This window comes from Ovis canadensis, chromosome 17 (genome assembly GCF_042477335.2).
Source record: "Ovis canadensis isolate MfBH-ARS-UI-01 breed Bighorn chromosome 17, ARS-UI_OviCan_v2, whole genome shotgun sequence".
Lineage (NCBI taxonomy): Eukaryota > Metazoa > Chordata > Mammalia > Artiodactyla > Bovidae > Ovis > Ovis canadensis.
Window position 1 is genome coordinate 50,199,683 of NC_091261.1, and position 12,471 is coordinate 50,212,153.

General features: G+C 36.8%; 1 protein-coding gene across 15 annotated transcripts in view; it reads right to left on the minus strand.

Annotated features, from left to right (window-relative positions):
- The window catches only part of RAPGEF2 (Rap guanine nucleotide exchange factor 2), a 266,791-nt gene that overhangs the window by 43,122 nt on the left and 211,198 nt on the right, over positions 1-12,471 (minus strand). For all 15 annotated transcript variants that reach the window (XM_069557277.1, XM_069557276.1, XM_069557279.1 and 12 more), the window contains one exon: positions 2,680-2,857. In XM_069557277.1, coding sequence (XP_069413378.1) covers positions 2,680-2,857 — 178 coding nt within the window. The remainder of the gene's footprint in view (positions 1-2,679; positions 2,858-12,471) is intronic.

The window sequence follows — 12,471 nt, forward strand, 5'->3', positions numbered from 1 at the left end:
TCTTTATATGTCAAGTCCTCAAAATCTAAAAAAAAAAAAAAGTATTAAATAATTTAGTACCTATAGAGTTATAAGCTGGAGAGCAAACATGAATAATGTGTCTTTCTTCAGAGTACTGAAACAAAGGCACACCCAAGAATCTATGGGACCCCAAGGGGAAATTTTTTAATTCCTGAAATTTTAAAAACATATTTAAATATAAGCAGCTTGATTTGACTAAACGTAAAACACAAACACACCCCATCCCTTGAGTCGAGGAAGGTGGTTAGGCAGAGAGGCGTTTAGACAAAGCATGAGTTACACAGATGTCTGTAGTTCATAAGAAAGGTGTCTGCTTTAACTAAACACTGGAGAATGAGTTAGATTTACCAAGAGTAATGGCAAACAAACCAAAGTGTTCTCACACGTGGCTGTATTTGGAAGAGATGAAATATAAGATCCTCTAAGCCCTTGTGTAGATCAAACAATGCCATTATGCCTTATCGTTAATGATCAAGATTTACTACTTTAAATAAAAATATATTTGATAGGAGTAAGCATCTGAGTCGTCACTGCTTACAAGTGTATTGGTATTCAACTACAAGTAATTCATCCAGGGATTATATCAACAAGCACCTTAAAATAATTAGCCTGGTATTCATTTGTAGGAATCAGCATAGGTCTTGCTTTCTCCTAGAAAACTTCTCAGATATGAATGAATGCCTTAAATTTCCAGGAATGACATGCTTCATATATTTTACTAATTATAACTTTCTTCCGTAACTATAGTAAAATGAGCATATTCAAACAAGGATAACCTTTACGTCAATCTGTTCATAAGCAATGTTTAATCTATTTTTTATAAACTCTATGAGCCAGAATTTTTAAGATGGCAAACCAAACACACTACTTCCAACTTCATTCTCTCTTTAAAGCTATAATAAAGAGACATTGAAAATGATGTCGGATCTCAAACTCAAACTTATGGTTACCAAAGGGGAGATGTGGGAGGAAGTGATAAATTAGGAGTTTGGGACTGACATATACACACTACTGATGTATGCATAAGTGGTTCACTTTGCCATTACCTGAAAGTAACACAACACTGTAAGTTGACTACATGCTAATAAAATTTTAAAAAAAGAGAGAGAGAGAAATCACAAAGACAAAGAGAACAAGAGAGTGAAACACATTTTGGGAGTGGAAATCAGATGAATGTGAGTTATCAGATGCAAGGAAGCTAAACCCTAAGTCTTCAAGGATGACAAAGGACCACTTGACTTCATGCTGCAGAAACCTCAGAAGACTTGTGACTACGAGCGCCTTTAGACCAGAGAGTGGAGCAGGTAGGGGAGGAAGTGGGATAAAGTATGGAGGAACAGGGATGGGCATGTGAGAAGCAGCAACATCCTCCAACAGAACCCCAGTGACCCAGAAAGGGTTACTGCAGAGGCACTTCCGCGCTGGAGGTACAGGCACAGCTGGCTCCTCCTTCCTGTCGTCCAGGTCTGAGCTTCCAAAAGGGTGCCGACAGTCCTTCATTCCCGCAACAGCCTCCTGTTCGGTGCACACCCTGAGATTATGACCCCAACCCCGACTCTATTCTTCAGAGCCAGCAGGATCAGGGCCTCCATGCTTCATTTCCAGTGGGCTGCCAGGACCTAGGAAACTCTCAGTCCATACAAGGTGCAGCCACATTAGCCAGTGACTGAGTGCTCACCCCACATAACAGTCATCTCTAAATAGCTGGCAATTTCTATCAGTGCTTTCAGTGGTATTTTAGAATACTTGGTTTTCCAACTTCAATTCCCTAGCATATGTACAGATCTTAACTGGTACAAGGTTCTCCTCCTACATAATGTTTGGGTCCCTTCAAAACACAAGAAACAAGCCCCTCACATGTAACAATGGCCATACTGTCCTGTATCTAATCCCACTAGACTCAGTTCCTTGAATTTCTTTCAAATACATATTGGCCCCAGAAGAGCTGGGGGCGTGGAAGAGCAGATAACTGGGGCTCAGGCAAGGGTGTTATAGACTCCAGACCTGCAGGGCAGAGATGCTCTCAGAGGAAGCTGGTCTCACTCCCAGCATCTAAGGAAGAAGCAGGCTCTGGAAGGCAGAGTCAAACACTAAACAGTCATTACATAATCAACTCTCTTTCTGATGGCCAACCTGGGTCAAGGGAACCTTGAGGAAGGGGAAAGCGACGCAAAGCCACTTAGACCCATAATCTTAAGGCGCACATGTGCAGCTCACTTGACATTCTGCTCACTTCTTCCTCTAGCCTCTCCTCTCTATGGAACCACAAGAGGAGCACACTTAAACAACAGCTCTACCAACTGCCACCCGACTGATATTCACACAGAGAGAAGCTCGAGCTTACTAGGAACAGTGCTCACACGAAGATTAACAAATGTGATAATGTTTGGAAGATGACTTTGACTTTTTAATTTATTTTTTTGTCCTAGAGTAAGCTAAGAAACAGCTCATGTTGGAAAGGTTTTATTTGGAAGTTTTTATCAGTTGTGGCCTCTTGAAACTATGGATTAAGTAAAATTAATTTTTTCAAAGATGTTTTCAACAATGCTGAGAGAAATCACCTTTTAAAGCCTAATATTCTTGGGCTCTGTTATACCAAACAGTGTTACTTCTAAACTCTTTAAATTGCCTCAGATTGGTTTTCTCACCCAGACTCACCAATGTCATCGTCTGTCCTGTCAATGGGGTCCTTCTCCAGGCAGTCTCTCACGATGTCTCTGCTCATTAGAGGGTCTGAGGCCCTCTCGATGTCCTCTTCATCGTCATCGTCCTCAGAGTCCACTGCTGTTTCTGGCAACCCACTAAGGTCCATATCACCAGCCTCACTCTCTGTGGCCTTAAAACAGACCAAAAATAAATAGATGGACGGATGGATAGACAAGCTGTTTTTAAGTAAATCTTTTGTATCCAAAAGAAATGTCTTGTTTGAAATATTAAATTTATGACATGAATCTTTCCATAATTAAGCTACATGTAGTCAACATTAACAAATATTCATGCACTGGGCACTATGTAGAATCATGACATCAACAAAATACGAATGATTTTTATCTCATGGAATTTTTAGTTAGAATTAATGGTTTTATCACAATAATTTTGATTTCTTACCTGAGCTGTCACCTGGCATTTGAAACACAGTAGAATAAGAAAAAGACGGTACCAGTTTTCATTCTTATTTTTCAAAGAGGATGGCTTAAACTAAGAGTGTAAGGGTGACGATTCTGAACAATTCCTTCCCCCAAAGAAAAGGTGTAGGTTTATTAATGCCAAGAAGACTGAACCACTTCTCTCTTACTAAGAGTCTTTATGAAAAAGTGAATCCCAAATCAAAGGTAATCTGATAAATATGCAAATAAAACATTAATAATTAGCTGGTTACTCCAGTTTCCACTCTCCAAATATAAAACATCAAAGGTGTGAAAGACTCTACATGTCTATAGGTGACAGTCTTTCTTCCCATTCCTCAACACTGCTGACGGCAGCACCAACCAAATTTCAAGTAATCAAGATCAAGAAAGAATGAAGCAAAAGTAAAATTACTTGCTCGGATATGTCTTAAGGAGCCAGGTATAACAGGAATGAAAAGGAAGAACGTCTAAGTATCCTGATATCTTTAGTCATAGCTGCAAATTGGTAGCTGCTCTCTGAGGCTGAAAAAAGTGTTGTTAAAAAAAAAATGCAATGATCCAATCTCTTAAATTTTTTAGAACTATCTTTTTTAATTCTAGAGAGAGACTCCTATCAGGTCTAACATGGTTCTGTGATTAAAAACAAATATTTAGCCTGAATCAAGACTCACAAGTTTCAAAACAGTCTCTTCTGTTGGGCTATCTCAAGGCTACAACCATCATCCTTTGAAGGTTGTTCTATATATTTTTGTGATGCTCATCTCAACAACAGTACATATGTGTCATACTGGCCTTATTTGACATTATATACCCAGATTTCACTAACTGCTTAAGAATAGTAAGAATGAGTACAATTAAATATTAACTGTATCAATCTCAAGCATCATAAACATGGCTTTCCAGAAAAAATATATAAACTCTTAGAAACACTTTATTATAAAACTATTAATGTTTTAGAAAACATAAAGTCTACCAGCTTCAGATAACTCATAGCCCATATGACTTTCAAAGACAATAAGACATTTTATTTTTAAGAATAAGCAAATAGAGATTAAAATATATAAACAAAAGAAGAAAATATAAAATGTGGAACCCAATAAAGAAAAAGCCAACACCAAATCCTGACAATATGCCAGGAACTGTTCCATGTGCTTCACATGTACTGACTCATTTAATCCTTCAAAAAATCCTATGAAGTGCCATCATCGACATTTATTATTCTCCAAACATTCAGGCAAAGAGAAATGATTTTTCCAAGATTGTATTGCTGGTAACTGTGCAATCAAGAACAGAACCAAGAACTCTGGCTCCCGAGCTACAACCACAACCTAATCTGTTTCTTTATAAGAAATACTTAATACACAAATGCAGCTTATAGAAGGATTTATATATATATTTTTCTATCATTTAGCTTAAGTCAACATTTAAAGAATAAATTGTATTATTTTCTTATCAACAAAGTTTCCCCTTTCCAAAGTCTTATAGAAATACTATTTAATTCTATATTTTGAAGCAACACAAGCCTGTGTTAATATTTTCTAAACTTTAACAAAAAGAATTTCAATCTTTAGGTACAATTTCCTGAACTAAAATACATACATTATATGAAAAACATAAGGGGAAAATAATTGAAGACAGAATACCTAATGAAGACAGAATAAATGAAAATGGAAAACACAACCCCTACTAAAGCTCTTTCAGCAGTGGCCTCTGAAAAATCAGTGAATACTGCTGCTCGTGTTGGGGCACGTGAGCAGAGATGCTCCTCCAGGTGGAAGAGCGAGAAGGCCTTGCCACCAAGGCTAGAGAATTAACTGTGGAGTGCTCAGCAGTACATCTCTAGTTGATGATTTTTTAAAAAATGGAATTCTAGTTGACTTACAACGTTGAGTCAGTTTCAGGTGTACAGCAAAGGGATTCAATTATATGTATGTTACATATTTAACAATATATAATATATATAAGGATTTATATATGTTATATGGATGTCATATATAATTTATTCATATATACATACACACACACACACACACATACACATATACATATTCTTTCTCATGTTCTTTCCAGTGATGGTTTATCACAGGATATTGTACAGTTCCTAGTGCTCCAGAATAGGATCTTGTCATTTATCTATTTTATGTATAGTAATTTGTATCTGCTCATATTTCTGACTTAAATTGTCTCTAGATTCTAGAATGAAACTGAAGCAGGACCGAGTGTGATATAGCATGCCAAGGCTGTGAGCAGAGAAACTAGGCCAATATTGTTGTTATCATCACCTTATTCCTAAAGCCTAGAAATGTGACAATTTGCTAATGCTTGCTATGATCACATTTCATCCTAGCTTCATCTTAACATTGGTGATTATTAGTCATCACCTCATATTTTCAAACATACAGTCCTCTATACCCACATTCTTTAATATCAGCCTGGAGTGAAGAGGTAGTACTGAAGACAGAAATAAGAACAAAATATTTTTAAGTAACATACAACTGAAAGCTCTTTAAAATTTAACATATGGGAGGGGATGAAAGGTATACTGTATACCATCCCAAAGAAGTCACTACTATCATTTAAATGAATTCTATTTAAGTCTTAAACAGAACAGATTTACCAGTGTAAGTTGGATTAATCTCTACAGAACTGAGCCCCCACCCCATCTGTGTAAACAATCATTAGTTGCTTTCTAGTCCTGCTACGTATATTCCATTCTTTAAGAAACTATTCATAAAATAACATTCATGAAACCAGAAACTTAGAAGATTATTTTTATTTAAAATAAATAGCCCTTTCAAACTAAAATATATATCCCTCTTACATTAAAATACTACAAAATTCCTTTCAGCGATACATCTTAAATAGAACTCAAACAGATTTTTAGGAATCTACTAACTTCACGAACAATGAGTCACTTGGAGACTGAGCTGAGTTATACGTTTAGTGAATGCTGACTGGCCAACAAGATGAGAGAGCTAAACTTGAGGGCCCGGAACTGAGTCACTGGATTTATTTCGGCTGAATGAGCAGACAAATCAGAGGTCATTAGTTCAAATCTCAGCTCCAGCATTCATCATGTGACTGTAACACAGTCCCTGAACCTCACAGACCCAGTTTTGTCATCAGGAAGCTGGAGTTGTATCTCATCATTCATAGGACTGGTCTTGGATCAAACAACAGAAAAGGGAGCCAGTTACAGGCCACATCAAAAGGGCCTACCTCAAGGGGACAAGTTTCCACCTCTGTGCCTGCATCCCTTTACCTGGCCCCACCCTAGCGATAAGCCTTGAATAAAATTTGCACTGGCAGTATTTGTCCGAAAAAAGAAAAAAACTTTGTTAAATATTCCAGCCCCTTACATATTGTAAAAATCACTCTCAGGTTAATGGCACCCCTTAAGTGCTGGCTAAATGACTCACACAGTAATTATAAGACCAGTGATCCTATATAGAACGACTATACCACGCATGCAGCACCGCATCTGATGCTTTTAGTGCATAATAATTAATCCTCATGACAATTCAGCAAATCAGGGTTACTGCCACTGTTTTTCAGATGAGAAAACATGAAGGGAAACTAAATAAGCTGTTCAAAACAAAACCTAGTAATTGTGCCATAATCAAAATCAGGTTCAACCAACACAAACTACTATATAAAGTATTAAAATATTTATTTGTATGTAAACATAAACAAAACATCTGCTATTTTCTATCTTCCTCCAAACTACAATACTACTGAGATTTATGCTAGTCTGTAAACCCTTTCATTCTAAATAAAGATATGTATACACTTTATATTTAAAAATATCTGAGTAATTTGGGATTAACATATACACACTACTATGTATAAGGTAGATAAACAGCAAAGACCTACTGTATAGCACAGAGAATGATATTCAGTATTTTGTAATAACCTACAATGGAAAAGACCTGAAAACGATTATACATATATAGGTGAACTGCTTTGCCATACACTTGTAACAGATTTCCCAGGTGGCACCAGTGATAAAGAACCCTCCTGCCAATGCAGGAGACATAAGAGATGTGGGATCAGTCCCTGAGTCGGGAAGATTCCCTGGAGGAGCGCATAGCAACACACTCCAGTATTCTTGCCTAAAGAACCCCACGGACAGAGGAGTCTGGAAGGCTACAGTTCATGGGTTGCAGAGTTGGACACGACTGAAGTGATTAGCACACATGCATACTTCAGTAAAAAATAAATAAAATGTATCTGATTATACTGGTCTCAGGAGCAAGAATAAAGTCACTTAGTCAAATAACTCCTGTCCTAAATTAATTTATCTTCCATAAGTAAAACACAGATTTAGGTGCACATTACAGGGGCTTCCTCTGTGGCTCAGCTGGTAAAGAATCTGCCTGCAATGCAGGAGACCTGGGTTCAATCCCTGGGTTGGGAAGATCCCCTGGAAAAAGGAAAGGCTACCTACTCCAGTATTCTGGCCTGGAGAATTCCAGGGACTGTATAGTCCATGGGGTCGCAAAGAGTCAGGCACAACTGAGCAACTTTCATTACAGTTAAATAGTAACAGTCTCAAAAAATAGTAATATTCTCAGATCAATGTTGAAAACTCTTGATTTATTAAATCAAACATATACTTGTTATTATGAATATAGTTCTTAAAACTAGTTTCTTTTGCATTTTTAAGGATATCAAGTAAATGAAATCACTGAGGAAATATTAAATATCATACAGATCTAGTGAAGAGTTAATTTAAAACCAAAACAATAGAACTACTATGTTGTTATCATTAAGTACTTAAAAATCATTTACAAAAAAAGTTTCTGCTTATTAAATATCCAGCATCCACACATATCCTTATGTTTATGAGAGCTGCTTAATAAGTAATTTCTATGAAAATAAATTTTGTGAGAATTTCAAACATACATATTTAACCCAAAGTCAGATTCTGATATAAAGTTATGCTAGAAAGTTATATTGATGCTAAATTTAACTGAGACAACAAAGTAAGTAGGCACTGAAGACAAAACCATATATGTGCAGAAAATATGAAAATGTATTTGGAAATAAGTATAATATTTGCATTAAGTCCAGTTTGTTCATCATAATTTATGCTGTTCCTAATTTTATACTAGGAATGCTTCCCTATAGGACATACCTAAAAGAGCAATTCTTTTAATCTCTTAATGGAAACTGTTAGGTTTCTTTTCAAGACCTACAATCCTAACAAGTGTAAAAATGCCTATAAATATTTATTATAAGTAAGAAAGTCTGTGCTAATTTGATAGGAAAAATAGCTTCATGTTTAAATCTTTATATACTCAATTACTTATGTCTTAAATATTTATTTAAGGTATGGACATTTGCATGTTCTTGTGCTAATTACTACTCCTGCCTTTGAATACTGTTATAAAGTATTTTTCTTATTAACTTGCATAAGTGAGTCAATAGCCTGATTTTATATCTTTGTCTCAATTGACCTTTTAATTATTAAAATTTCTGATCATTCACTATACCATTAAGAGTTTGCTAATTTTTTTAGTTTATCTGGAATTTAATCTTAATTTGATATAAAGTAAGGTTATAATGTGGGCCCCCAAGACCATTTTTGAATAACCCATCACTTCATTATTTGTGGTTTCCTCCATTACATATCACATCCTTACACATGAATCTCACTTTGCTTGAACTCTCTGTTCCATTGATCTATTTTCATACACTTATTTCCAGCCCCCTTAAGTCACTGTTCTGATAATCACACCATTTAACCAGGACCTTATCATGGCTGGAAACTGTCCTGTCTCGTGTTACCAACTTTGGCATCCTGCTTTCTATCACCCATAACCTCCTACTCTTCCATTTGCTTCCATTCCCTCCCGAGGCAGCTATCTGTCCAAACACGTATGATCCTCAGTCTTCCAGACTCTACTCCTTCGTGCTCTCATACTTCACCTTCAATTCCCTAGTCTAATACTACAATCCCATTCATCCAACACATCTTTCCTGAATGCCTATGGTTTCCTGGTGCTATTCCAGGCTCTAGAGAGAAGGTGGAGACAAGATAGAGATGTTCCTGCCTTCTTCTGGGGGGACAGACATAACAAATTATAAAGTAATAACTTTCTATTAAAGCTTAAAAAAAAAAAAAAGACCAGCCAGGAAAGGAATCAAAATGTAGGATCTACTTTTCAGAGGGTAATAAGGAAAGAATTCTCTAAGACGATGGTCCTTAAAAATGAAGGCTGAAAAGGATCAAGCCAAGAGAAAACACCCTGGACAGAAGGACTGCAAAAACAAAGCCCTGCATTAGAAAGAGCTGGACGTGCAGCTCCATCCATCTTTCTGCTACACTTATTTAATAAGGCGTCAATCCCAGGGGAAGCCAAATCTTTGCTTTCTTTGTGCTTGCTGTGAAGAAAATTATTTATCAGGGCAGAGGGGAATCACTTTGTATTTGAGTTCACCAAATCAACTCAGCTACCAATGCTCTGATCAATTTGCTCCCCTGCTCTCTGAAACTATTATTTCAAAATGTGTCTTTCCGTGAAACTCTCTTATCTGCCAACCCTCTCACTCTGAACAAGGGAATTCAGGTACAGCAGACACAAACTCCCCACTCCAAATCCACCTTCATAAGCCCCTGTTTAAACAGAGGACATTTCTTTTCTTAAAGCTAGTGACTCCACCTTGCTCTTGAATTTCTCCCCTCCAACCCTCTCGGAAAAATTATTCTACCCTTTTCTCTCCTGCACACAGAATTTCATTCCAACCTCTTTGTATCCACTTCATGAGCATTAGATCACTCCAACATGACAGCTTTCTCCCAAGTCAGAACTGTACAAAGGTGAAAGGGGTTGTGATGGGAGCTGGTTGTCCATCACTGGAACTGTTCAAGAATCAACTGGATGCTTGATTGACAGAAAAGCAGTAGGGGATTCAAACACAAGACTGGTCACTGAACCAGGTGCATCTGCCAGGTTTCTTCTCACCTTAAGAATTTCTGATTTAAAGTCAACAGAAATGGTCTCCTGGGGATCTCTAGTTAACGTTAGTCTTATATAATCAGTAACCAAATCCTTGGATACATCCATGGATTTTTCCTTATGAAGGATATAAAGTTAACAGGATACATGCCTGTCATCAAGTTTGAAATGAATGGCCTTGAAACGCAACAAAAATAAATCAAAATACACAGGAGTCTTCTTTTCCAACTACATCCCAAACTAAAGTCAAACTGCAAGCTGTCAACACCAACCCCCTCAGAGCAAGGTGGAGTTCTCACCGTGGTCTGGATCTTCAGACATCCTGATTGGGGGCTGGGGGGTGAGAGAGGCAGCAGGTACCATCAGGAATCTCTGCACACCTTTTCCCAACCTACCCAAGGTAATAACACATAAAGCTGAAGTTCCCCTCAGAACATGCCTCCATAAAAGATATAGACAACTCACTTCATTCTTACTACCCACTTCTGGGCATACACACCGAGGAAACCAGAATTGAAAGAGACACATGTACCCCAATGTTCATCGCAGCACTGTTTATAATAGCCAGGACATGGAAACAACCTAGATGTCCATCAGCAGATGAATGGATAAGAAAGCTGTGGTACATATACACAATGGAGTATTACTCAGCCGTTAAAAAGAATTCATTTGAATCAGTTCTGATGAGATGGATGAAACTGGAGCCGATTATACAGAGTGAAGTAAGCCAGAAAGAAAAACACCAATACAGTATACTAACACATATATATATGGAATTTAGGAAGATGGCAATGACGACCCTGTATGCAAGACAGGGAAAGAGACACAGCTGTGTATAACGGACTTTTGGACTCAGAGGGAGAGGGAGAGGGTGAGATGATTTGGGAGAATGGGAATTCTAACATGTATACTATCATGTAAGAATTGAATCGCCAGTCCATGTCTGACGTAGGGTGCAGCACGCTTGGGGCTGGTGCATGGGGATGACCCAGAGAGATGTTGTGGGGAGGGAGGTGGGAGGGGGGGTCATGTTTGGGAACGCATGTAAGAATTAAAGATTAAAAAAAAAAAAAATTGACCTTCTAGGTGCTCTGTTCAGGCTGATACTGTACCTGAAGAAAACAGGAGCAACTTCTATGATCTCAACCTGTGTTCTTACTACAGATCTTCAAAGTGTACGAGCATCTCAAAGTGTAGAAGGCAAAGGCTCTATCATGATGTTTTGATTAACACAAGCCAAAGCAAGACTTTTACTTGCACTGTTCATTGTTGTATTGTAAGGAATACTCTTGACTAAACATTTTTTTAAAAAATCAACTTCTAAAAATAGGTATGGGGGGGAGTGGGGAATGAAAATGAGATTACTTCTGAAAGATTTAATTACAAGTTAACTTATAATGCATCAAAGTAGAAGTTTGAAAAGTTACTTTAAAGAGACAGATAATTACATTTCTTATTGCAAAAATTTTTTTAAAGTTCATAATCAGCCAAGAATCTGCAAATAACTGCATTTGCGGCTTTCACTTACTAGTCCATGAGCTCTCCACAACACTTCTGAATTATAGAAAAGTGGGTACCTAGTGTGTCCTAAAAAGAAAATTAATTTTTAAAGAGCTACTAAATTTAAGACTTAGAAAGAAATGTTTTGCCCTGACAGTATTCTGTTTAGTTACTTTTAGTTAAGTTTATTTTTTCTTTTAAAGAGAAACTGAGCATCTTTTGAATACATCAACTATAATGTTTCCAAGAAAGGTTTTTTTATGGATACCTCATATCAAAATTCCAAAGGAGACAAAAATTATACTTTGTAAGGTTCTTTTGTCTGAAACCATCCAAAATTTCCTATTAGCTGTATGTACTGAGAGACAACCAAAACAAGGACCTTTTTTTTTTTTTTGCCTATTTTAGTCACTTTTCCTAAATTTGCATTTTCTAAGCAAATGAACTCTTCCTTGAAAATTAAAATTGTTTTGCTTTGAAAATGTTTTTGAAATTCCATAGTTCTAGTTTCTTTTCTATCCAGCAGTATCAAAAGAATTCATTTTGAACAAATAACCAAATCTACAGTTAATAAAAATAACACAGGAAAAATAATTCAGTGATCCAATCTTAATAATCTCTTCCTTTTGTCATACCCAAGGCTTTATTAAGAAAAACTTAGTTTGGAAGCATAGTAATGATGTTTCCCCCTAAAATTTTAGTCAAGAAAGAGGCATAAACCTAGTACGTCTATAGTCAAATTAGTAAAATATTCACTAATATTTCAGTCAAGGGAAACATTCCCATTGCGACCACTCTATTTAAGATTCTGGTAACAGATCCTAGCAGAGGCAAATACAATCAGACTGAAATCTGACTTC